This window comes from Gymnoscopelus microlampas (genome assembly GCF_963454915.1).
Source record: "Gymnoscopelus microlampas genome assembly, chromosome: 1".
NCBI lineage: Eukaryota > Metazoa > Chordata > Actinopteri > Myctophiformes > Myctophidae > Gymnoscopelus > Gymnoscopelus microlampas.
Window position 1 is genome coordinate 17530377 of NC_139962.1, and position 26565 is coordinate 17556941.

General features: G+C 40.5%; 1 protein-coding gene across 1 annotated transcript in view; it reads left to right on the forward strand.

The window, feature by feature from the left end:
- The window catches only part of pcdh9 (protocadherin 9), a gene marked incomplete at its 3' end in the record, with an annotated part of 244356 nt that overhangs the window by 50177 nt on the left and 167614 nt on the right, over positions 1-26565 (forward strand). The window contains exon 3 of the mRNA XM_084064514.1: positions 17839-17940. Within this exon, the coding sequence (XP_083920640.1) occupies positions 17839-17940 (102 nt within the window). The remainder of the gene's footprint in view (positions 1-17838; positions 17941-26565) is intronic.

Below are 26565 nucleotides of genomic sequence, written 5' to 3' on the forward strand. Positions count from 1 at the left end.
TGAGGACAATCTTCATCCAAGGTTATTTCCATGTGTCTGTTCATTAACTTCTTTGAGCACTAGCATGTCTAGACTAACAATTATTGTATACTAGACCATACCCGTGGGGGGATATGCGCACATGATTTGGCAACCCGGCAGCCAGCGAACACAAAAACTCTAATAAACAGCTGACATTTGGGGAAAGTGAAAAACGGGCTTTGCTGTTCCGTGCACATGGTAATGGTGAATGGCTGTGTGCAAATTCAGATCAATTGCTCCAGCCACTGAGGAGAACCGGGCAGAAGAGATTTGGGCTCACCACCCTCACAGAGCTTTGTCAAATTATAGGAGGACTAGTCCATACCCACGATATGCGCACATGATCTGGCAACCCGGGAAGCAGTTCGTCCCATAGCTCGCAGGGCCAACCCACAGCTGGGCAGCCGTAACCATGGCGACAGTCTTTTACACAAAAACGCTAATAAACAGTGGAGATTTGGTGAAATCGAAAAACGGGCTTCGCTGTTCCGTGCACATGGTAATGGTCAATGGCTGTGTGCAAATTCAGATCAATTGCTCCAGCCACCGAGGAGAACCGGGCAGAAGAGTTTTTGGCCTCACCACCGTCACGGGTCAGAGCTTTGTAGAATTATAGGAGGATACCTGAGATGTCACCTTTGCAAACTATAAAAGGAAATATGACAACATCTTTAAAATTGTCTTTTCAATTTGCTGTACCTGTAGCTATTGTTTACTATAGTACATGCCTACAAATCATTGTAAACCATTGTAGAAACAAAACGTGATATTTATTCGCAACCCATAAATATGGGTCATTGCCGTGACCCATAAAAATGGGTCCGCAACCCAAAAATGGGTCCCGACCCACTGTTTGGGAAACAATGCTTTAGAACATGCAACGTTACACATTCATCACACATTCACACACCGATGGCAGAGGCAGCCATTTAAGGCACCAACCGTCTCATATACAGAGATATATTAGGGCTCAGTTTTTAGTTTGATGACACCACAACACAAAGCCATTAGGAGCCGGGGATTGAGTTTTGGGATCATAGTTTAATTTCAACTTTACATCGTTAGATTTATTGTAATATATACCAATAACCTGGAGTACATTCATTTATTGAATTGTAAGATTATTCTCAGAGAAAAACACAATGGAATCAAACGCTCATCCTTATACACAGATGGAAAATGTAGCAATGATTTGTCTGAATGTTTTGGTGTTGAAAGGCAAATAGCTTTTGCAACCACTGCCTTCTATGTTCACATCATTGTAAATAAACACACCACCACAATCTGGGTCAGTACTGTGCTTAGTCTAATTTGAACTATTTTTAACTATAGTCAGAGTTGGCCTATTATTGTCAAGCAGTGTGCATGTAAACATACTCATTGTCCACTGACTGCTATTCATGCCCATTTCTTTCCCAGATTTACAGGGGGTACCCATTACTTATACTCATTTAATATTTGTTGTACTTCATTGCATCTAATAAAGAACAAGCTACAGTGGCCAGTGTGGAACTAATAGAGTACAAATAGATGGAAGACAGGTGCATGATGGGGGACCTCTGTAGTGGCTACCACTGTGCATCGGAGATGGAGGAGTGCATTATAAAAGACTTGTGAAATATTTTAGACAGACAATTACATGCACAGTATGTGTCACACAAACAATCTAGGGCACAATGGGTCTCAAATAAGCAAGACTGCACACTTCTCTGCAGTGCTTCTAAGATTTCAACCCTCAGCAGGGACAATATCAGTTGTATACCACTGCAATCTGTTGTGGCTGCATGGCTGATCAGGCCCCATGTGTTGATTAATGTACTTAGGGTACACTGCACTGGAAGAAGGGAGGGATTTCACCCGCTTGAGATATTGCCAACTACAAAAAATGTAACTTTAACATTTAAGTGACAAGAGATTCTCTTGTCAATTTGGTTTAATTAAAGAGGGCATTTGTTTTTGTTTTTTTAAAGAAAAGAAAAATGAAAAAGGGGGGGGGGGGTCCTAAAAGGTTATCTCTGTGTGTGCTATGTTCCATTTGTAGGCTGTGCAAAAATTCAGACTTTCCTGTCAGCTTTCTCAGAAATAGAGCATGCTTTAGCCTAGTAAGAGTTATTGCTGCATGGGAAGGAAGTATCCTTATTTCACCTTTCAAACTGGCTAAAGAATAATGTACCTTATTGAATATAGCACACATACAGTATATATAGTTTTAGGCTCCATTGTCCTATTACAGTGTGTAAAGTGGGGGTCCTTGGTGGGGTTCCAGGGGGTCCCCAGCAAAATAAGGAACTTATTTAAGCCCTTAAGCCCTATCCACTGTTATCTCCCCACCTACAGTATAGACTATAGACGGTTGTATAAATATGTACTAAAACTAATCTAACAACACAAATCTTATGAGGGTCCCTGGCACAAAATGTTTACAAGTGGGAGTCTGCAGCCTAATATGTATCAATTTGGGAGTCCTTGACAATAGAAGGTTTGAGAACCACTGGGGGTGGCAAAGGTATACCTTGGAAATTGTTTTTTTAAATAATTTGTTGCATCCATACAAATGAAAGGTAAGCTCCTGCCAGAGGGGAATATCCGTCGACTTCAAGGCAGGTCTTCAATTGCAAGAGCCTTGTCAGTGCTTTGTGTAATGTTGAAGCAGAGCAGTGGGGTACTGGAGCCTTCAAATGACTTTTAGGAGATTGGAGAGACAACAGCAGAGGAAGAGAGTTGGAGATATGAAGAACAGAAAGACAAAAGGCTGTCCCTTGCAGCCATACAGTGTTTCATTGCTGTGAAGCGATGGTCTTAGAGCTTTGTGAAACAGCTGTCACTTCCTTCTCTCTCAGTTTAACAGGCAGTTTTGCTCCCAAGTCTCCCTAGAACTCAGTGGGATAAGATCACGCCTCCCTCTGTGTTTTAATACTCATGATGAGGATACAGAAAAATTGTCTAATAAAATGTACATTTTAGTATATTTTGATTATAGTATTATGCTATCGCATTCAAAATAATTTCTATATCATATACTGTATATTGAATATTGCACATATTATTATTAGGTCTTTATTCAGCATGGGAAATAATTCCCTTTGAAATAGAACCCAACAATTTGCCATTATATAAGATGTTAATTTAAACATAAGAGACCATTTACATTATTATAGTCAGCATTAGCAGACTGTGGAAAGTTCAGCTCTGGGATGTATTATACAAAGTAACATTCTCAGTGTTCATTTATCTATTTGTAACTCCTACAGTGTACAAATGTAAATGGACCCGCTACATGAACGCTGAGTTTTTACTTAAATTTGACTTTGTAGGGTAAATAAAATACTGAGAAACATGGGCCATGCCACATACTGTATAGTCATTTATATGTTGGTTCTATTCTGTATGGACTTGAGCATAGCTGGTGCTGCAGACATGAGGGTGGATGAGGGGATATTCAAGGAACTTGCCATGATGAAGCATTAAAGTAAATGGGTAGAGGACTTTCGGTTTGTGGCAAATCCACAAATCCTATTTACGCCTGCTCAACCACTTAAGCCGTAGTTGAACAAATTCCAACAACTGACATTTTTATTTCAGAAATTGCCGATCTACAATATGAATGTGAAAAATATGTTGTTAACGATCTATTCCAGAATAAGTGATCTCTCTGTGTACGGTTACGGGATATTGCCACTGCATTATTGAAGCAGGTCTGTACAATGATGGAAAGCCTGTGTCCCTATCCAGCATTTGTATGAAACTGTGAGAGAGAAATTACACATTTCTTTAGGCAAATGTAAATATTTGGGTCATAAAGAGTTAGCCAGATTTGATATGGTTACTTGCATTTTCCAGCCCCCCTGGGTTTTTGTGTTACAGTATGATGTGTTAGAATCGAGCTTGACCACCTGACAGGGATAGATATGGCCACGTGTGTTCAAATGCCAGGGATACAATTGGCCTCACAAATACAAAAGTGTACTATAAATAAAATGGCATCGTCAGTCTACAGTCTGTGCAACTGCTACTGTACGTGAAGGGAAATGAACATTTGTGTGCAGATTCAACTATGAAGTACCTGCAAAGCAAGCAGGTGTCAGACAGCTTGTGTGCACCTTAGAAATATTGAAAATAGTAACATCCAAAATGGATAGTCAGGATGTCTCCTGGTGTCTCCTGGCAAATTTGATGTGACAAAGTTATTAATAGTAAAGACAACAGTGGCATAAAACTGTTTTCTCCTCTGCTGTTGCCTGTGGTGTGACATGTTCCTCTGATTTGACAAGTACCCAAAAGTACATATGACATAATTTGTCAAGCTCTTGTCATGTTTCTTAAGGATTCAAATGATGTAAAGATGAAGTGGCAATGCATAGCACTGTGCTTTGCAAAGGAAAAAGAATTTCAATAAGAATATTGGAGATATGTATTAATATGCAAGTGCAAGCCATGTCACAGCGAGACACAATCCACATTGAATCCTTTGCTAGTACCCGGTGTATGAGGCTGCTGTTGTGAAGGACATTCACCCAGCCCAGAGAGTTTGTCTACTCAAAGATCTGTTTACCCCGAGTAACTGTTCATAGAGGCAAAGCGAAAACAATCTCCTTTCCTTTTGTACAGGCTCTTTTCAGAAAGTTCTTTGGGTAGCACTATTCTTAGGCCCAACAGGACAGCCAGACCCTTATTGAGATGAAGTTCTACACCAGTGGGGAGATGAAGTTTCACAAAATAAATATAAAGTTGAGGATGGGGGTACAAATTCAATGCACGGGGCCAGCAGTGAACCACAGTGCTGCTGCCTTCTCTTATTGAGCCGTAATGTTGTACATTAGAGAGGGTCAGTGATACTGTAGGTGGACAATAGCCTAAAGCCTAATTTATAATTCATCACACAATGGTCTAGCTCCCCGGTAATAACTTGTTTTTTGGCAAACGGCACCATCCTGCAAATAAGTGTAAATTAAGTGTGCTCAGCCGTAAAATGAGCTTTTGGGACTTTCCAACAAAGTGACAGGTATTGAAGTTTGTTTAATCAACTTACTATCATGACCACTGTTTTATGCAGGAAGTTGACCTCTCCATCTCTTTCAGTTTCAGTTTACATCTTTGAACAAATTTTAGATGTACACTAATGACAGATAATTGCATTGCTAGTGCATTCAGTAATTTCTCTGGAGAACCTATGGTATTGTGCATTATGGTCCCCACAGTCCAAATTCATAAAATCTGCTTATTAGAATTCTGCTACTAGTCAAGCTGAATTCCTCGAAGCCATTAGTGGTTGTTGAGAATGATTTGTGCCAGCTTCGGCATTGACTGGAATGACAAGGACATGTTGCCACAGGGAATCAATGCTTCTCTGTGGCTCAAGAAGGAAACTGTAACAGCAAGAACGGCCCCATTCAGCTTCAGACTGTCATCCTTCTCCACCATTTAATTGATCATGGTGTTATTTATTTAGCCACAGGACTTAAACCTAATTTGTTTCCCATTCACTCACAAAGCACCTTCATTGAATAACCATGCTCACAATCCCCTGTATTACATTGTATTTCCCCCCTTCCTGAAAACACTTTGGATGTTGTGTCTGTGTTAATTTACATGTAGCTGGGGCACTTTTAAACTTGTGTAATTAATTATCATATCAAACATAATCTCTAAATTAATTTATGTCAGCATGCACACACAGTGGGCTTTCCATTAGAGAATGCTCGCTTTGAATGTGTTTTTAATTCAGAGGAGGAGTGGAGGGGGCGGAAGGGGTATGATGAATCCCACTGCTTTTGTTCTCTCTGCACAAAGCAGAGGTGCATCATGCATATCAGCTTTGCTCTGCAACTATGCCAAGTTGTCCCCGTAATTGGGTGATATTTTTTACCGCCACAGACTCTGCATGCATTTCCATTACATTTTCTGTCATGAAAAAGCCTTGCCGCCATCATCAACTTAAATGGAATGTCAATATTTAGCATGTGAAAATGGAAGCGTGGAAACGAGCTTAGCATGGGGACCCATAAACATAAAGTTTAACGCCACCACCAAAGGCCGGGGCCAATCAGTGCGCCGCTTTTCAAATCAAAGAATAATAATCACAGCTTTTCTCACACAGCAGTCTGAAGGGATTACTATAAATAAGTTACCAGCACCCTCTGTGGTGCTCTATCCTTTCCTGTTCATCCCCCATTCCCCTTTTCCTCCATTTTCCACAACACTCTTGCCTCCACTGGCCCCTTGTCGCCACCAAACACAGACGCACACGCACACGCACACGCGCACACGCACACGCACACGCACACGCACACGCACACGCACACGCACACACCTCTATTGTGTGGTTCTCATGTTTCTGTCAATGCTAATGCCTGTTTTATACTCGGTTGTGGGCTGTCACGCTGAAAATAGCTGAGAATGGCTGAAAAGATCTGAAAATAGCTGATCTACAAACTCACCACGTGGCATGATGCAGCTCGTTGTGAGCTTGTAAATCGTCTATTTTCAGTGCGCGACATCGGCACGCAACTACGTATAAATCAGGTTTTTAATATTTAGTCATGGATCCTGGCAAAGCAAAGCGATGCAAGCAGTTGTAAAGAGCAACAAAGTCAAGGGATTTGGTTGCGTTAGAGATCGACTTGGGGAGTAACAGACAACACCACTGAGCTGAGCTCAGTAAAATGTCCAGAGGGAAATTCCCCACACAGGGCCACTTTATGAGTTCATTTGCATTACCACAGTGCAGGTTGTAAGTCAGCGGGGCTGCCGAGGAGACAGCAGAGCTAGCAAAGGCAGATTATGGCCACCATATATTAGCACATAGTGGGGGATTTCCAAAGAGACAAGCCAGATAATGCCCTGATTGATTTTTACTGTACTGTTAACTATTAATGCTACCGTAAGTGGAATATGCTCATGGCTGTATATTATAGCACAACACATCTGCTAAGATGATTGGATTAAGTGGGTTCTTTCATAGCCATTTCGTTAATTGCCATCTTTACTTCAGTCCCCCTGCCTGTCACCATGAAACTTCATACTCTATGAGATATAACATCACTAAAATATGGTGTCACTTCTACTACTTCCACTAGTACCAATAATAAGCAGGGTGCAGGGGGAACATAGCTCATCTGATTACGACATGAGTACCTGTGAAAGCAGTATTTTGTATTTATTTATTTAGGGGTAAGTAATAACTTTCTGTGTTTACATTTTCGCCATCTCTACTTATTGTAGATGTAATTGTGCATGTTCAAACAGGAAGCAAGTAGAGTAAACAACCCTATGCAAGACTATGCATGAGGACCTTTCTGTATTAAAGTATGATCCTTTATTAGGCTACACTACTGTATGATTAGTTTACCTGCCTTCAACTGTGTCTGTGCTGAGTTCATGTTTTTTGATGGCATGTGTCATTATTTGGATTAGGCTAGTTGATTATTTGTTAAGAGTCTGGATGTAGGCGGGTAATTCTGCTTTTTTAGTGTCTATGTGGTCTTTATATGTAAATCCATGAGCTGTGTCATGCTGTCTGTCTTTATCAGTGTTGGGTAACGTGCGTTAGTAACGTAACGTCGTTACGTAATATATTACCGAAATGCGGTAACGGGTAATATGACGCATTACTACAAGGAGAAGCTGTAATATAGTAGTAAGATGACACTATGTAACTACGTTACTTAGTGCGTTACCCACCACTGAAGGTGTTTTTTGTATCCACCCACAAAGCCGCAGCCTACATTCCCGGAAAACTACAAACCCCACTGACCCGTTCGATCCATTATTATTTCCTGTTGGCGCGCTTTGCGATTGTGAATGTGATGTACCAGTCCAGCACACCACAACAAACAACAACAACATTGACACCAGGTAGAATGGCAGTCTGAGAATGAGATATTGGTTGAGGACAATGAGGAGGAGATTGAGGAAAATGAGCCGCTTGGGGAGTCAGGAGACCCGGGCGTTTCGTTTTCTGCGAATCTGCGTGGATATATTCACACAGTTATATCGTGACCGTCATGGATGAACTTAAACCTGGTATTTAAACCTTCTCTCTTTTTGTCCGTACATCTACATAAACATTCATATTTCACATATAAAGTGCTGACCTCATGGCCACGGATGTTACAATTATGTACGTTCCCTCAGAAGTACCCGAATATTCTGAATTGTTAAATAAACAGCATTTGAATCCGATTGGTGGCCATTTCCCCCGTATTTTCTCCATATGCTTTCAACTACGTGACCCTATCTGTTGGGAGGTGTATTGCACTCTGATACATTATAAATCTATGAGAAAATGGCCACCAATCTGATTAAAATGCTTTTTATTGAACAATACGGAAGATACGGGTACTTTTGAGGGCCCGTACATAATTGTAACATCCGTGGCCATGGGGTCAGCACTTTATATTTGAAATCTGAACGTTTATGTTGATTTATTGAGCAGAAAGTGAGCAAGTGCAAACACCAGGTTGAAGTTCATCCATGACGGTCGTAACAGACGACCTGGTGCGTGTATACGTTCTCATAGAAGCACATGGCTCATTTGCATGCAAGACGTGGATCATGGTGGAAACTGGAAAGTAACTAAGTACTTTTACTCAAGTACTGTACTTAAGTACAATGTTTAGGTATGTTTAATACTTTATTGGAGTATTTCCAAATGTCAGTACTTTTACTTCTACTCCTCTACATCTCAGACGCAAATATTATACTTTTACTCCACTACAATTATTAGAAAACTTTAGTTACAAGTTACTTTGTAGATTTGGATTATTATTACAGAACATACATTAACCACTTCAGCCATATATTTCAGCCATTTGAAAATAGCAGATCTACAAGCTCATGATGAGCTTTTTGCTGCTAAGCTGTTTTGTTTTAATATCTAGGCTACAAACTTGTGTGTTTGTTTATTAGCCGATGTGTTTGTTCATTACTTATTTAGCATGTCCTATAGCAAATGTCTAGGTCTTTCTACTTTCCATATGACCGAACTCCATGCATATGACCGAAATTGACCTCTTTTTCAAGGCATATTGAAGAAAGCACTTTAAACTGTTTACAGCACTTCATTTGCATTCTATGCTGCTCATGCCTTGTCCTTGTTCTGTGGACTTTAATTTAAAAAAAGTATAGAAAGAGGCTTGTGTCTTGTCATGTCATTATAGGCTACATTATAGAAGGTATATGTCTATTTATGAATTGATTAATTTAAAGGACGACTTCACCACTTTTCAACATATCTTCATATAATAGGTCCTCACTAATGCTCATGATAAAATGGTACAATTTTTTTCTAATCAGTCTGTGTCTCAGAGGAGGGCTGTAGACAGTTCAGAAACCCGTCTACCAGTGACATCATCGATGGGGAATCCAAGCTAATAGAAACTGCAGGCTTTGTATTCCTGGAAAGTTGCAATGCAATAATAGATCCCATTGTTCTCGCCTTAATAAAAATCTGAATTAAAAAATTGAAATCTTTTTGGGAAAAAAAATCATGCCTAACGATGATGTCATTGGTAGACGGGTTTCTGGACTGTCCACAGCCCTCCTATGAGACACAGACCAAGTAGGATTTTTTAAAATCATTTTATCATGAGCATTAGTGAGGACCTATTATATGAAGACATGTTGAAAAGTGGTGAAGTCGTCCTTTAAGTAAGTAAATTGATTCATTAATGTAATTTATAATCATATCTTATAATTTAAATGCCTGCCCATCTGCCATCTCTGTGTCCCAATTTCCAAAAATAATTTGTGGGCTAATAATAATAATACAAAATCTAGATTATTTAATTGTTCAATTTTAGCTTTAAAAAAAAAAAAAGTAACTAAAAAGTAATATGTAATATTAATATATTACTGTTGCTCAGACAGTAATATGTAACGAAATGTATTACTTTAAAAGGAAGGTAATAAGTAATAGTAATATATTACTTAAAGTAAAGTAACTTGCCCAACACTGGTCTTTATACTAGTTATTTTTGCTGATGATGTTGGCAAAGACTATTTGGCAATATCTTGTGCTCTCAGTCACAGTAATTCCTCGATGTATAACAGTGTGAACACTATTTTCATAGGTATGGTCTAATTTTGAGAGTCAGAATTGAAGAGTCAACATTTCATTCATTACATCTCATATACAGATACACAAGAGTATAATTGTTTTGTTTCAGCTCCTCGACAGTATAGCAACGATATGCAACAAGAACGCGAGTTCATATGTGTAAAATTATAATCCAAAGTATAATGTAAAGTGTTGGGTGCCTGCATGTGTGAGATGTGTTTAAATAATATAGTAGTGTGTACTGTAGGTCCTGCCTCAATACATGTGCACATGAGTGTAAAGTTGTTTGATCATTTATGTGTGATTGTGTATGCACAACTGCTTCTGTGTGTGTGTGTGTGTGTGTGTGTGTGTGTGTGTGTGTGTGTGTGTGTGTGTGTGTGTGTGTGTGTGTGTGTGTGTGTGTGTGTGTGTGTGTGTGTGTGTGTGTGTGTGTGTGTGTGTGTGTGTGTGTGTGTGTGTGGGTGTGCGTGCGTGCGTGGGTGTGCGGGTGTGCGGGTGTGTGTGGGCCGGCTGGGCGGGTGCGTGTGTGTGTGTGTTTGCATGCTTGCATACAGTACGTACGTGTGTAGTAGGCGGACAGGCAGCAAGCCTTTAGTGTCTGTTGTTCAAAAGCCTAGTTGCCTGGTAGAAATATCTGTTCCAGTGCCTGCTGGTTCAGGTCTTGAGGCTACGGTACCACTTGCCAGATGGTAGCAGCTGCAACAGCTCCATGGTTTGGGTGGCCGGGGTCCTTGATAGTCCTACGGGCTTTACTGACACAGCGATCGCTGTATATTTCCTGGATGGAGGGAAGCTCAAATCCACTGATTTTCTTGGCTGCAGCATTTTGTGGTTGAGGGCAGTGCAGTTCCCATGCCAGGCAGTGATACATCCAGTCAGGATGCTCTCAGTGGTTCCTCTGTAGAAGGCCGGTAGGATCTTGGGCCTCATACCCACCACCATCATCCCGGCACCCAGAAACAGAGCTCCACCAATTCCCACACTGATAATAAGTGTAGCTTTCAGGCTGCTTAAAGGTATCACCCACATAATCTTGTGTTATGTCACTTTTAGCTGATGACATCTATAATCATGAAATGGACATCATGTTTTTAACAGACTCTTTGAGGTAATTAAAGGCAACCAAAGGGACTGCAGTGGCTGGGAACGCTTGGCAGGTCTAGTCTAATGGTGAAGCTAATTAGAGAGTGCATTCGTTCTATCCCCTTATGAAACTCATCTTCACAGACCACTGTATAAAAACAAGTTCCATACTGAAGCTTTGCACGTCCACAGAGCCTTAACAAAAGTCCTCTTCTTTCCATTCATGTCCTGGCCATAAAGATTTAGTGAACCCATTCCCTGTTACAAATCTGACCAAACCCGTGGAGCAATTAAACACGTTTGCATTCAGTCGTCTCGGTAACAGCCCTGCACCAGGAATGCTTCTTTTGAAAACACCGAAAGGTGCTTTGCCGCACTGTGCTGTGTTCAATGGTTGTGACAAAGAAATAAAGCTTATAATGCTGGTTTCAATCTGCAAAGCTATCATTTTCTGGCCTTTTATTTTATAACATTTGGGGTTTAAAAGGTCATCACCTCTGAAAACAAAAAACATCTCCTATCGTCATCTCTATGTGCATATTTTGTGTGTTGTCAAGTATTTTGCATTATTATTATTTTGATCTCCCCAAAGGGAGTATTGAGTGCATTGATGCTGATCTCACCCTGCCATAATACTGTATATAAGTCATACAGAACAATAATGACAGCCTACTATTCTGTGCATCCCTGAAATGTGCAATTTATAAGAGCACAGGAGTCTGGGCTAGCAACCAGCCCTCAATCAAACTCAATAACCCATTTTATTCATAGAGCTCATTTCTGTTGTCAGCATTGACAGTATCACACACTGCAACCGAGGCTTCCCCATAGCCATTCTGATCTTGTGAAGTGATAGATGATAAATTATAATGTTGCCACTTCTCACAGTACTCACGCGTGATGTATGGTGGGATGCTAATAAATCATCTCACACTCTGGTCTTTTAGCAGTGAAATGTTCACCATTTATTAGATGGATGACAGACATGTAGATGATATTAAAGATGTATAATAAGATGAAAAGTGTTGAAAATGTCTCATTTACAGCCCCCCCCACCCCAAAAAAAAAGAAGAAAAAAAAAGAAAAACGTATGGAAATAAGAGAGATTGTTAAAGAAATCGGTTGTAAACACAGTGGACAGCATGAATAAGGTCAAACAAACATGCATCAGAAACCAGTTTTAGTGGCTTGGATCAACAGGACTATTATCCAGATAAATGGGATCTAGGGATGCCCCGAGCCAATATCCAAGATTGGCATTGGGCCCAATCAACGTGATGGATCGGTATTGGCTACATGGCGTCTGATCAACACCCGATCCACTTATTATGGCAATGAGGCCCATGGCTTGAAAGGATGTCGACATTACGTTAGTAAAGTAAAATGCACTCCAGTAATTTATCATTTAGAGTCATTTAGCTTCCAACTTAAAAAAATAAAAACATCACCCTGAATGATACTTCGATGTTGCCTTCAAAATCCGCCAAATGAAGGCACATTAGCTGGCAGCATTATACCCTTACATCTGAGTGGGACAGACCTTGATGCCATGCTGCCTTAACGGGCAGCATTTTTCCATTTAGGACACAGCCGTGGTCATCTTTCAGAGCATCTGACTCTACCTCAACAACTTCACCCCACTGATAACTGACAGACTGACGATGAGAATCCATTGATTTTCCAATCAAATCAATGTCATTGCGACCCCTCGTTCGCTTGTTATAGGCCGTTGAAAATAGCATGTCTCGCCAAAAATACATAGTAAAACACAGGAGGCGATATACAGACGATTTCCCAAAGACGATAACCAGGAAGTGAATGGAGCAGTAAATCTTGGGATCCTGGTTCTGGTGCATCTGGGGATGAAATGGTCACTCATATGATAGCAAAGAGCGCCATCTAGTGGAAACACCACCCCAAAAAAAAACGTCAAAATTAGGGATGTTAGGGAAAAAATCGATGCATCTAAGAATCGCGATTCTTATTATCAACAATTCAAAATTACATTTTTTTTGCTGGTTTAAGTTACAGGAGTTTTTACTCTATGGTGTTTGTGATATGAAATGTATAAGCTTACCATAATCACAGTAAACATTATCATGTCTCCAGTCATATTCAAGGACTTTTTTTGAAACTAACTCCAGTCACTGCATCAAATAGAACTACACCTAATCTTCCAAGATTAGGTGTTAAGATTCCATCAAAGCCAAGAATTCTTACACGACCCTCTCTGGTATTATATAATTTAGGTTTGAGCTGTTGGAAATAACTAGGCTACACTTGGTTGTTCAGAAGTCCAGATGAAAACACTATGACTGAAATAATTTGGATTAAACTGTTTGGGATTTTTTTTTATGAGAATCATTTTGAATCGAAAAAAAATCTGAAAGAATCAGAATCGAATTGAGAATTGTTTTGATTAGCAGACAATTCACAGCCCTAGTCAAAATCGTCCATGGCAGTGTGGGCCTTTGGAAAAAAAAGGTTGTAAAAGTCGTCCTTGGCAGTAAATTAGTTAATTTCATAGAGAAAAAAAAATGGATTGGGACACGGTTTTGGCAGTTGCTCAATATTAAATGACTCAGATCAGTGTCTGAGACAAAAACTTGATCGGGGCATCTCTACAGATAACATATGGGAGTTACTGACTCCAAGAAGAACAGCTGGGTTAAGTCATGAACTGAAACTCTCAACACGTCTCCTTTGATCTTCATTTTAGAGTCGAGGTTCCATTGATCTCTTACTTCCATAGTCTCTCTGATGTCTTTTATAATGGTGAGGACTATAGTTCGCCTTGTCAATAACAATTCCTAATTGTGTGTCTGTGTGCGCACGCACGCAGACAGCATTTCATGTTTTTTTATGTTGCCACCGTCCTTTTGTTTTCCTTGCTCATTGAGACAAAAACAATAGAAACAATTGTATGTTTCTATTCATGTTTTATCACGATGCTGGGCAGACTGTATGTGGCAAAGCACATAACTGTGACCAAGTTACTTGTGCTGTTCCGTTGCTCACTTGCTGATGTTTAAGAACATTATTCCATCTTTACTTAGCACACTATTTCCTGATTCAAAATCCCATATTCTTTGCCATGGGCTAATTATGCAACGGTGCACTCATTTGTTTGGCTGGTTACGTAAGCAGAAGTTGGCTGATCTACATCTGTATGTATTAGATAGGCAATGTCACTGAAAGCTGAGGCTTTAACTTACCTTTGTGTGAGATACAAAAATGTAAAAAGGATACTTAGTAGGCAAAAATACCACTGTGACTTAGTAAATTGGTCCATTTTCCGTTCTTTTTTCTTTTCATTTCTGAAAAAGAACACAGTGTGCGGTCTGAAGTGAAGCACAGACATTGAGCTGGTCAGAGAATGCATACTAGTTACGATCTGCCTGGAACTAGCTACAGTACTTTACTAAAGTGAATTTACACAATGCTAAAGCCAATAACTCAGAGAACCTCCCTCTGCTTGCATTGTGCTTCTATGGAAAACATGAAAGTGTTTCAGTTTAATGGCAAGTTCATTGAGGATACAATGTGAAATGGAGCAGCCATACAATATTATGCAAGTCCATAAAATACATATTCTTTCCCTATATTTTCCTTTATTCTGTTATTATTCGACAACCTGTGATGTGAATAGAACTCAAATAATGGTGGGCTATTATAATATCTGAAAAAAGGTTAACTGGAGTGCTCATCCAACCCAAATGGGTTCAGGAGCAGGATAATGACAGAAGTAAGAAATAACTGCACACTGAAAAATAAGCTCATAATAATTTGCTTATTCGCAATGTTTCAGTAATGTGGAACTTCAGCAGGCATCGTGGATGCCTTATTTCTCAGTGAGCTATTATAATATCCACACCTATGTTTTTGCCAGATCTGCACTAAAATGCATATGTATGACAGAGGGAGCACACTTCTTCCTGTGTGTGCGCGTGCACGCGCACGCATGCATGTGCGCGCATGTGTCCGTGTGTGTGACATCACCGATTTAAATGCCTAAATTTGAGTCTTTCTGCATGGGAGTCAAGAGTGTAGTGTTTTTTCATTTGATGTTAACAAGCCTTACTAACTAGCATGAAACTACAGCCACTGAAACTGCAAAGCATTGCCTTCAGCTCAGGTTTTTCCAGGATTGAGGTGGACTGTAATTTTGTATTCCTGAATGAGGTTTTGCATCGAGGGGTAATGTATTGTCATTACACTACACTACACTCATGATTCATGATTGAAAACTTTTGACGACATTGGCATCAGCAATTATGCAGCCGATTCCGTTTTTTTTTTATAGCATTTTCAAACTGCCGTCCCTTTTTGGGGCATTTAATTATAGGAGATTTTCTTTTTTGAAAGAGTAGCTGATCTATGAGCATAGACAGAAATTATCAGTCAAAACATTGGTAATCTGTAGTTGCCTAGGACTCTGCAAAATCGTAATCAGCATCGTACCCAAAAATCTGGCATCGGATGATTCTAATATCACTTGATAATTTTAGACAATGAAACTGCAGGTTTTTGCCTTCAGTAGTTACCATTAACACTGTTCAATGCCAGCTTTTAGCAGGTCACTCTTTGTGTAGTTAGTACTGGTGCTTGGCAGCCCATACCTGTGAGCTGATAAGCTCAATATTAATTAGTAGAAACTTTGTGTTACTCGCAAACTGAATACATTCTGCACTTAGTAGCACACATTACCTTGGTAGTTCTGGTTTGTGGTAAATGTGTTAACATTCTTTGGTTGTTGTGGTTCCTCAACATCATAACTATAATGACGAACTAGCCTCGCTACACCTACACCTCCTACATATACCTACAGGACTGTTATCTAATCTAACTGTCTAATCTAACTTAACTCTAATCGAACTATTATAATTGAAAAATGAAAATCAATTGATTCACATACAGTACATACAGCTAGATTTAGTTTGATAATTATACATGCTGCTGGAGCTGGTTACAACTCTGAACTCAGTGTGAATGGAGTATTCATCCATGTCATGTTAATAGCCTACAAATGATGAATGATGGATTTGATTATTGAAGTGAGGCATTACGTGAATTATTTAAATACCTTACTCATTCTTACACAGTGATCAGTAGCTACACGCTTATGACATTGTATTTCAGATACGATACAAATCATATTATTTAAATGCTCCTCCATTGCAATTTAAGTTTATAATGCCATATCAGACACAGTAGCTTTTGGATATTGCTAAGATGCACCACGCTACCATGCAATGTTGCTATTTTATTTGCATTTATGCATATGAATTTTATGTACAGTACTCTGCAAAATTATCTGAATTGTACTGCATGTGAATTAAAGTGGATATGGTTAATGAATGGTTTACAAAGTGTGAGTGTTTGTGTGAGTGTGTGCAAGAGATGCTCATTTGTTTATGTGTATCTGTGGGGGCCAGGCGATGGAGTCAGTTTCGGCTACATGCCAACCACAACAGACAGTCTGAGGGCAGTTCTGGCTGGTTGCCAACCAACAAAGTTAAGCTTAATACAACATCAGTGAAAGGTCTTCACCTGTGTACGATAACTAAATGAATTGGTGGACAAGTGCCGGAGCATCGCTTTAAACAGACAAAAAAAATGGAAATTAGTACAAGCGACTCGACTAATTTTAGGGGACAGATAAGTGTCTCAAGCATGGTTGGTTAACAATGTGGTCTTGACTGATAAGCAGCACAGAGCTGGGTCCTGTACAGTGTCACCGCCAGATAACCCCTCCCCTCCTCTTCACCATTTGGGCTGTGTTTTGTTGTTGGTCATCTGGAAGTCAGTTAAAGACAGTGATTTATTCCTAGGGCTTCATGCAGCATAGCCTCATTACACACGGCCATTTTAAGAATCAGCAGATAATTACAGTATACATCATGGACCCTGTGGGCCTTAGCAGATTCAGTCCATTCCATTTGCTTGTCATTTAGGCCAGGGGGGGCTCAAAGAATACTGGGAAACTGGATTTTTCCTGTGCTTAGAATATCAATTTTCCCACCAGGCACTCACACCATATCTTTTTCTGTGCAAAATGTGGTATAATTTTTTTTCTTGTTTACATTTGAATTATCTCAATTGGTGTACCAATAATGAGGAAGAATGATAAATGTTGAACCCTTTCACATGGTATGTGTTAGCACCCATTTGAAACACATAGACCCTCTAGTTTATATACTGTACTGATTTGAGTTGACTGAATACTTGTTTTTATGCTGAAATCGTGTTTTGTACATTTGTACATTTATGAAAAAAGGGTTTGCACTGTGATGGGTTATGAAATGAACAGAAACATTACACTATTTTGCATCCAAGTAACTGTATATTTAACTATATGGTCATATAATCCCAAATTGAGATGGTTATATACATCCTTGATTATACTTACAGTATATTTGTCTAGCTACAATATAGTATATCTAATTACATATCTTACACAACACAGCTAATCATAGGGATTATAGTAACCATAATGCATATACAATATAATAAATACATTTACTTGAATTTGTGTTTTGAAATAGTTGACACACTTGTTACAAATGTAAAAAAGAAAAGAAAGAAAAGAAAACTCTCTGCTGACAACATCATTATTCCATCACCAGACAGCTCAAAGAGTGATGCTAATGGCCTTTTTTTAATCTTCCATGAAGGGAACATTAACTCGTGCCCGAACTGAACTGAACCCTGAATATCTGGACCTGCGTCCCCGAGCCGAGCTGAACCCTGAATATTGGACCCCATGCACCCCTTTAGTGAGTACTAATGGTCCTGTTTCTAAAGAAGCAACAAACAAAAACAATTACCACGGTATTGATTCCATCTTTCATCAGTCCAGTAAATCCAGACACATCACACGTTTGTTCCGAAACAGTTTTGCTTATGCTCAACAGGTTGTGAAAACTAGTTCAAGTTGGGATTTTGTTGGTTTTATTATCATTTCATTATTTCCATCAATCTGTGCATAGCTGATAATGTCTGTATACCGGACCAGCTTTATTTTAATTACCGTTATGCACTGCCTACATAATGTTAAAATATTTTGTGCATCTTCATAGCTGTGAAATGTTCTACTAACAACATCATTATAGCCATGGCCTAAAGCACCACTGATAATCATGCCACTTTTACTTGAGTAATATGTTTTTGTCTCATTACATACAAACTTTAGAAACACTGGGCCTGATCGTCTTTGGGGAGGGTTTGCTTGCATTCCTGTGTTAGCACGCTAGTGATTGTTAATGAAGTTAGTTTTTTTTTTTTTTTTTTTTCATACTGCGAAGATATAGTTAACTATATCAACAGGGAAAGGGCTTCTTGAAAACCAGAAGTCTCACACTGTTCCCTCTCCATTATAGGACAAGTTAATTTAATCTTCCCCTTCCAGGATGTTGAAATTCTTTGCAAACTGTAAAGCTCTTACACATTGCACATTGAATTCCAGGACTGGATGGCCATTTCTACACATGCACAGGCTTAGTCACTGGCATTCCTTTATTTAGAAGACCAATTTTTGCATTGCTTTCATCTTGCTTATTTATTCAAAAAGCAGAATTCTGGATGTCGGTATATTTAATGTGCCTAAGATTCTGTTTTGCTCACAGCCCCTAATGCCCAAACAGAGATTGCCTAGGGAAGCCCTCATGGTCTTTGAACCTTCTGTATGGAATAGCCTGCAGAAAATGATGAACCTCGATGTTTCTCTGAGTTTTGAGCTTTACCGTGGACATAAGTGAATCCACTGGGAGATGTCATTTCTTTGAATAACTTGTGAGAATCATTTCACTCTTGTGCTTTTCATTTCTCTCTTCAATTGATGTATTTTGCATTTTCATTGGTGCTCTTCTGTTGTTGTTGGCTTTAACAGAATGAGCGTGGTAAGCAAGGCGTTAGTCCATCTACCTTAGATCATAATCATATACTGCACCAGTCATGCGGATGTAAAGAGTTCAAAGTACAGGCCAGCGTTGCACTGTGCAATAATTCCTTGTTCCCCTGTGTTTCTTGGGAGATTTTTCCACATCTCTATAGTATATCAAGATGAATAAAAGCTAGTTACATAGAGGAGCATAAAATGTGTTTGATATATATATTTTATTAAACAGTGTGCCATTCATTAAAAAAAGTCTAAGGAGATGAATGTAGATTTCATGGCTGCCTCTTAACAAATGTTTGTTGGATGTGCAGTAAGTCTGAATACATTAACTTGAGCTATATTCTTCAACATTAATTCCTCTAGGATCTGTGATATGATTAATGAAACAGGCTAACTTTTGCATCTCCCTCAGGCTCACAAAGTCAATATTTGGTCTTTGGCATGATTTAACGAATAGAATTTCTCAGAGAGCAGGCAGTCTTCAGTGGAAGCTCACTGTGGCTTCGTTAAAGCACTGTTCTGTTTGGTTATTGGGCCTCACTGGACTAAAGGAACTCTAAAACGCACATGCGTGTGTGTGTGTGTACACGCACGCACGCACGCGCGCGCACACGCACGCACACACGCACACACGCACACACGCACACACACACACACACACACACACCAATTTCCACAGAGGAGGCCCCTCTCTTCCAACCCAAGAGGGAATGATGACTCTCATTATCGCCTCAGTGCAAGATGGCCACAGTGCCCCTACTCAGCAGCCCTATTAAGTTACCAGACAGCTTTATTGTATTGGTGTTCGATAATTTCCTTTCCTCTGTCATTTGGAGAGCGTCAGGGAGTTGTTGTATGGGACGGGAGGGGCTGGTGGGGATGCATTTGAAGAGAAAAGGCACAGCTGGCTGAGATTACTCTCCTCCAGAAGTTGGAGAGTTGTTGGGCTGAGTATTGAGCACTCCATGGCATTAGAGGCACCCTTACACTCTTGACATATTACTGTACATCGCTCAACCTGATGCAAGACTTAACATGGTGAGGCGGGAGCACAGGCAGCCCATACTGTATTTCACTCACACCACGGTCAAAAACGGTGAGCCTGTGCCTGCAGTGTAAGAAACAATTAGCAATGTGGAAAATGTCACTACAGTACATAGACTGAACAAGTCCTACTAATTTATTGAGAGTTTTCCAATCTATTGGTCCCCAGACTCATGAGGATCAATATTATTTACTGGGAGATATCTATTACAATTGAATTGCCATATTGGAAATTACGAGGTGGAATCTGAAACATCCAGCCGAAGTGTCCTCCTGTACAAATCAGTTTACCTACAGATTTATCACTTTAAGTCATTTACAACTTAAATGAAAACAATTCTGCCAATGACATTTTAATATGAGGATAGTCTCTTTTGTTTATTCAGCTGTTGATGTTTCGTCTAAGCTGTTTTAATGCACCTCCTTGATATGTGCAGCTATTGCTTAGTGGAAGTGCTTGCTCTTACATGAATATTACATATAAAAGTGTGGGTTTAGCTATGGAAATCTAGAGCTACAATCAATGTTGTTTCTAACTAACTCTACTCATATGATTTGTACTGTAGTTGCTTGAGGTATGTTTGTGTCTTTTAAAGTACAGTATGCAGTCTGCAGTCTATTAAATGATAGGCTAGTGATATTTGGAGACATGTGGTTTGAACTGCACCTATGCATTAGTTATGGATATTAATCCAATTCATTTCATAATCAGTCTAGAGAGACTTTTTAATATGTTGGTAAACTGTGGGCTATTAATAGAAATTGAAATATAATCATATCATTTTGATATATTGAGATAGAATTTTATATTGTAATCAGCAATCACCTTTTTAAAATGCTAAATAAGCAAACATAAACATGCTACCCAGACATTTTGGTGATCCCATGTCCTTTCTTCTAGCGCCACCATTAGGTCAAAATGTCCACTTTCCCATAACATATCTCCAAATCAAATGACAGGATTGCCATGAAACCTTGCACTTTCATGCTACCTGGATAATGAACACTGCTTATTTTGGTGACCCCCTGCCCTTTCCTCTTGCATCACCCTTAGGCACCACTTGTAAGATCAGAGGGCTCCAAGAATGGGAATGTCAGTCGGTTCAAACCACTTACTGTAGGTCCGGTTGGTCGTAGCTATTGGTGCTTTTAGATGCTTAGTATTATTTTTGTAATCTATTTGTAATCAAGGTGATTATTTTATATATCTCTGCTGTCGGGCAGAAACCAGCTGACTCCAAAATGTTCATTTTTCAGGAAATGAAAAAGCAAGTTACACAAGTTAGGAGGTTTTGTTCATCATTGATAAGAACAGCTGAATGGACCTCCAAGCTCACAATGAGGTTGGAGGTCAATAGGGCATCGCAGTTGCGGCCACTTCCGAGTTCCACTGCAAAATACTCAATGCATTTTTCCCATTGACTTTTCCAAAAATATTTATATCAATTAATTTAAGCCTAGAATCAAGCCATCCAGGATCCTGGTGAATCATGACCATTAAACATCTTTTTCTGTGATTTTATTTTATTTTATATTTAATTATATGATATACTATAATTAATAAATACCCTTTGTTTTGCCGTTTTCAAAAAAGGTTTTTCACAGAAACAAACGTTTAATGGTCATGATTCACCAGGATCCTGGATGGCTTGATTCTAGGCTTAAATTAATTGATATAAATATATTTGGAAAAGTCAATGGGAAAAATGCATTGAGTATTTTGCAGTGGAACCAGGAAGTGGGCGGGAACTGCGATGCCCTATAGGGTGTGGAGCCTGGAGTCAGCAAAACCAGCTAACTGGTTTAGCAGAAAGTTTGAGGATCCAATGGAGTTAGCTGGTTTTGTCAGAAGGGCTTTTTAATATTTGTCATTGGTTCAATATTTTTTTAACCAACACACAGACGTAAAGGGTGTTCAGTAGCACAAAAATGAAAAAGCTATAACATGGAGTTAGCTGGTTTCTGCCAGACAGCGACGATATTGGAGGTTGGACTGTACCCCCAACATCTACTAAAATGAACTGTCAATTGTGACTTCTTGGTTGCAGATTGTTATGCTGTCAGCAGCAAGGTGACACGAGGCACATTGTCAAAAACAATCCCTGAAAGTGTCATTATAGAAACCGAAAATGAGCCAGTGACAAATATAATTATGACATTTACACATGGGATAAATGTATTATTCTCTGAAATGTATCTATTGACCAAATCTGATAATCAGATTAGCACAGCATTACTGACATTCCCATCTATTAACAGTGACAGTGTGTGGTCATTTGAAAGAGACTGTGGTGGTGGTGTGCTGTGCTCAGTTATATTTATGTATTAGCTGATATGACAGAGGTGATTTTGTTGTGGTCTGGGGCTACAGTCGTAGTATTTCATTGCGGTGAACATACACAGCTCAGATGATCGAGATTACAGAACAGGGGACTGGTATATCTCAATTCCATCACTGAATGTCAAGCAGAAATAAATAAATACAAATAATACAATATACTGCATGTGAGCAAGCCGTTGTTTCGGGCATTATAGAGCAGGGTTATGGATCACTAGCGTAGATTCCTCATGGGGTACTGCACTGTGGTGCATAGCTTTTTCAACAATGTTGTTTGCATAAGAAATTCCTGAGCATCACTGTTAGTGTGAGACAAGGGAAACATGATGGCATATTCAGCAGAGCAGAAGATGGCAACGTGTTCCAGAGATGAAACTCATGGCTTGGTCGTCAAAACCATCAGACCATAAATACACAGCACTGATAAGATGATACCGTAGGGCTAAATGTTTAGATTTTTTACCATGGCCTGCATAATAATGATTTGAGTTTTTGGTTATCCATTTGGTTACTGGTTATCCATCATTTTAAATAACTGTTCAAAGTGTCTTTTGTGTATTTTGTAGTGAGTGTCTACAAAATGTTGTAGAAAATAAAAACTATATCACTCTATCATTATTTAAACTATTGTTAATATAGTCATAATGGTTTTGTTTGAATAATAGGAATCGTTTGGACATTCAATCTTTTTTTCCCAAATTGGCCACATGGTAGCGCTATACCAAGCCATTTTATGTTGTTTTGAACTATAACTCTTGAGTTATAGATAGTTGAGCCCAACTAGATTTTTTGTACACGTTTAGCTACTACTCCTACAGATCTTGTCCAAAAATGATTGGGAAGGGCCTATTTCTTGCACACACAAAAAATGTACGCGACATCAATCAACCCCAAATTGGAATCGCTTGTTGAGGGCCCTCTATGCACCTCCAAAAGCACTTTCACTTCTGCCTATAGGGGAGCAGACGATTACTGGCTTGGACACCGGAGAAAACCAGCAGTATAAAACCAACGCAAACTACTTTGAAAACCAATCCTCATACAGTTCCAATATGAAAGACCGCTTCAACGTCTTTGCATTGGTTCTGTGAAGCTGTTTTAATTTTTTCCTAATTGTTTCCAGACAGTTTTGGTCCATTCACAGAATTTAGATATCACCAACTAGAGTTTCGGGGGGCTACGCCCCCCTCAACCCCAGCCGCGCACGGGGCCCAGCGTGGCCGTGTGTATATTGGGGGACCCAAATCGCCGGAGTGAAACTGTGGAAAAGTTTTTTTGAAAAAGGAAAAAATTTGAAGAAATAATATTTGTTATGTTTCAGGGGGTCCACAGGGGGTCCGCGGACGCCCTGATGGTCCACTGACCCCCTGTGGAGTGTTGGGACGCGCGGGGACACCCCTGGAACATTGCGGACCATTTCGGTGTTTTTTTTTTTTTCATGAAGGTGGTTGCTTGTTTCTGGCGCAGGCTGTGCAAACCTGGCAACCCAGCGCACGCTGGCGCACGTTTAAGTGGCGTAGCGTCATGAGGGTCAGTGGGGCCGTGGCTCGGTCAGTGAAGACCCTGTAGTGCGGATGATATGTGGCATAGAGGGGCAGATTGTAAATCCACAGAGGAAACATCCGTGGGCTACCATTGGTTCAGCGATGTGTGCGGTCGCCCTGCGGCCCCTCCTCCTCCACCAATGTGCAGTATTGAGAGCCCTGACGTCACAACAATTGGAGCGATGGGCACTGCACTGTGGTTGGTTAGGGTACACCTAGGGCCCAGGTAGAACCCAGTTAAAGCCTGCATGGGCAAACCCAGTTAGGACCCGCCTTGGTCCCACATAAACATGGCTAGTTGGGGCCCACCTAAGGGCCAGGTAGAAGCTACTTATAGCCTGCATGGGCATCGCAGTTGGGACTGAAGTGGATGCCGCTGACATTGCTGACATGGGGTCCATATGGTTTAGCCCACCTTGAAACCATATGGGAACTACGCTGGCATGCTGGCTGTAATGCAAACGCTGCATCATACCTGCAGTGTGTAGTTTGATGTTGTGTGTGTAGCAGATATACCTGCAGTGTGTAGATCAATGTCCATAGGAAAGTCAATGGCCAGCAGTTTTTTTTTTCCCCAGCAGAGTTTCTAGTGTCTCTGTGTCTCTCTGGAAGAGGTTGCACATGAACTCTGCAGCCGCACTGAGGCGCTCCAACACAAACACTCTGACATTAAGCTGCTTCACACAACAAACATCAGCACCACGCTGCTGTTTGTCCAAAAGACACAATATCTCCTCTCCCACCGACGTCATGTGTTCATTTATCGACAGCCGTACAGACTCCTTTTGACACATTTTACGTCGTTTATCCAGCTCTCACGGACTCTCCACATCGGGCTGTTATTTTGCTGCGATCAAGTCAACGATGTGAGAGATTGGCTATCACAGACGGACGGACAGGGGGTGAAACATAGTCTTGCGCCATGCCTTTCGGCCTGGCGGAGACAAAAAATAAACCGAAAGTAAAGGAAATGGCCATTTCTGCAACAGAAGTAGTCACTAAACTATGCTATGAAAACATGGGCCACATTGGCAAAGAATGTAAGAAAGAGGCAATCATGTACAAAATAGCCGATCTCCAAGCTTACAAAGCCTGTCAACGTGAGGCGTTTCGAGCTTGTAGATCGGCTATTTTCACAATATTTACTTGTGGAACGGAGTCAAACAGAATGGGGGGGTCCCAGATCAAGTACGTGTATTTGGGGGGGGGGCGGCGTGAAAGGGTTGATAAACACTGCTCTAATCGGAGCGAAATTATCTGAAATTACTACATGACCATAATGCAGGCTAACATGCGTTGCACGGGGCGGTCCTGCCATTACGTTAGTTACTGTAGTTGCTGTGGAGCTACATAGTTCTCCAGAAGACACACACAAACATACACCATCTACAATGGACGAACTGAGCAGCAATATAGACATTCACCACACGAACGTGCATTGTTGACAAAGTGATTGCACAGCCGCTGCAGGCATGACAACCAGGTTAGCGTTAGCGACATGGCAGCTATCACAGCGCCCTGTCCGTCGTGCTGCAACTGCCTGTGATGGCTACAGCAGTAACAGCAAGCTGTCTGCGATGCCATTGTCTGGAGACTGCTCTTAGCGTGACACGACCAATGAGAGTGAGCGCTGTAGTTGTTGCTAAGATACGGTGGCGTCTCTGCCCCATAGCTTGTAGATCTCTCACACATGATTGGCGTAGGCTGCGTTGCCAGGTCTGACTTTGTGTCTAAGCAATGGTCGGCTTCTTTTTGCGCGCCTTTGGGCTCGTTTGCATTGTGCGCACGGCAGCGCTTGTTTAGCGTACGTCAGCGCGACGTGGCAACGGACGTGGCAACGTGAAAGGTGATTGGCTGGTGAAAAGAAACACCCGACGTTACACCAGAAATGGTGCCTGGAGAAAATGGTGACCAAAAAAAAAGTTTGGAAAAAAAGGAAAAAACCCCCGCAGCGGCTGCGTGCTGTTGTGGTGATGAGGTCGTGCGCACGGTAAACGGTACGAAGCTGCCTCCCCTTCCGTTTTGTCCGACATTTGGTGAGTAGAATTAATTATGTTGCGCGGTGGAAAAGGTGTAGTTAGCAGTGAGATGTCCCCTACGCGAGGCGTAAATTCAGCGCGGCCGCCGTGGCGAGTCAGTTGCCGACATGTGGTCTGGCGGTGCGTTGTTTAGTCGATAACAGAGCTGTGGGGTGTGGACACCGAGGGTGCGGAAGTTGCTCGCCATTTATATAGTTAGATGTATCAGTAGGCGAAGATCTCTGATCGACTTTTTGTTCAATGGAAAAGACAAGTAATAATGTAAGGTGAGATTGTGATATGTATCTACAGTATAACTTGTCAATGAGTACTTGCCCACATATTGTCAAGCTTGTTTGCATTCTAAGCTTAGAGAAACAATGCCATAGCAATACCAATTTCGCCCAAGGTTTTACTGATGATTAGTTAATGATGCTTTTCCATCCCACTTCTTAGTATTTCTGTCTCTACAAAAAGAAAATGATGATAATATGTTAACTAATGAGCTACCGTGGGGGCAAAGGGTGCGAGTGCCCCATGGCCCCATGGATCAATCATGA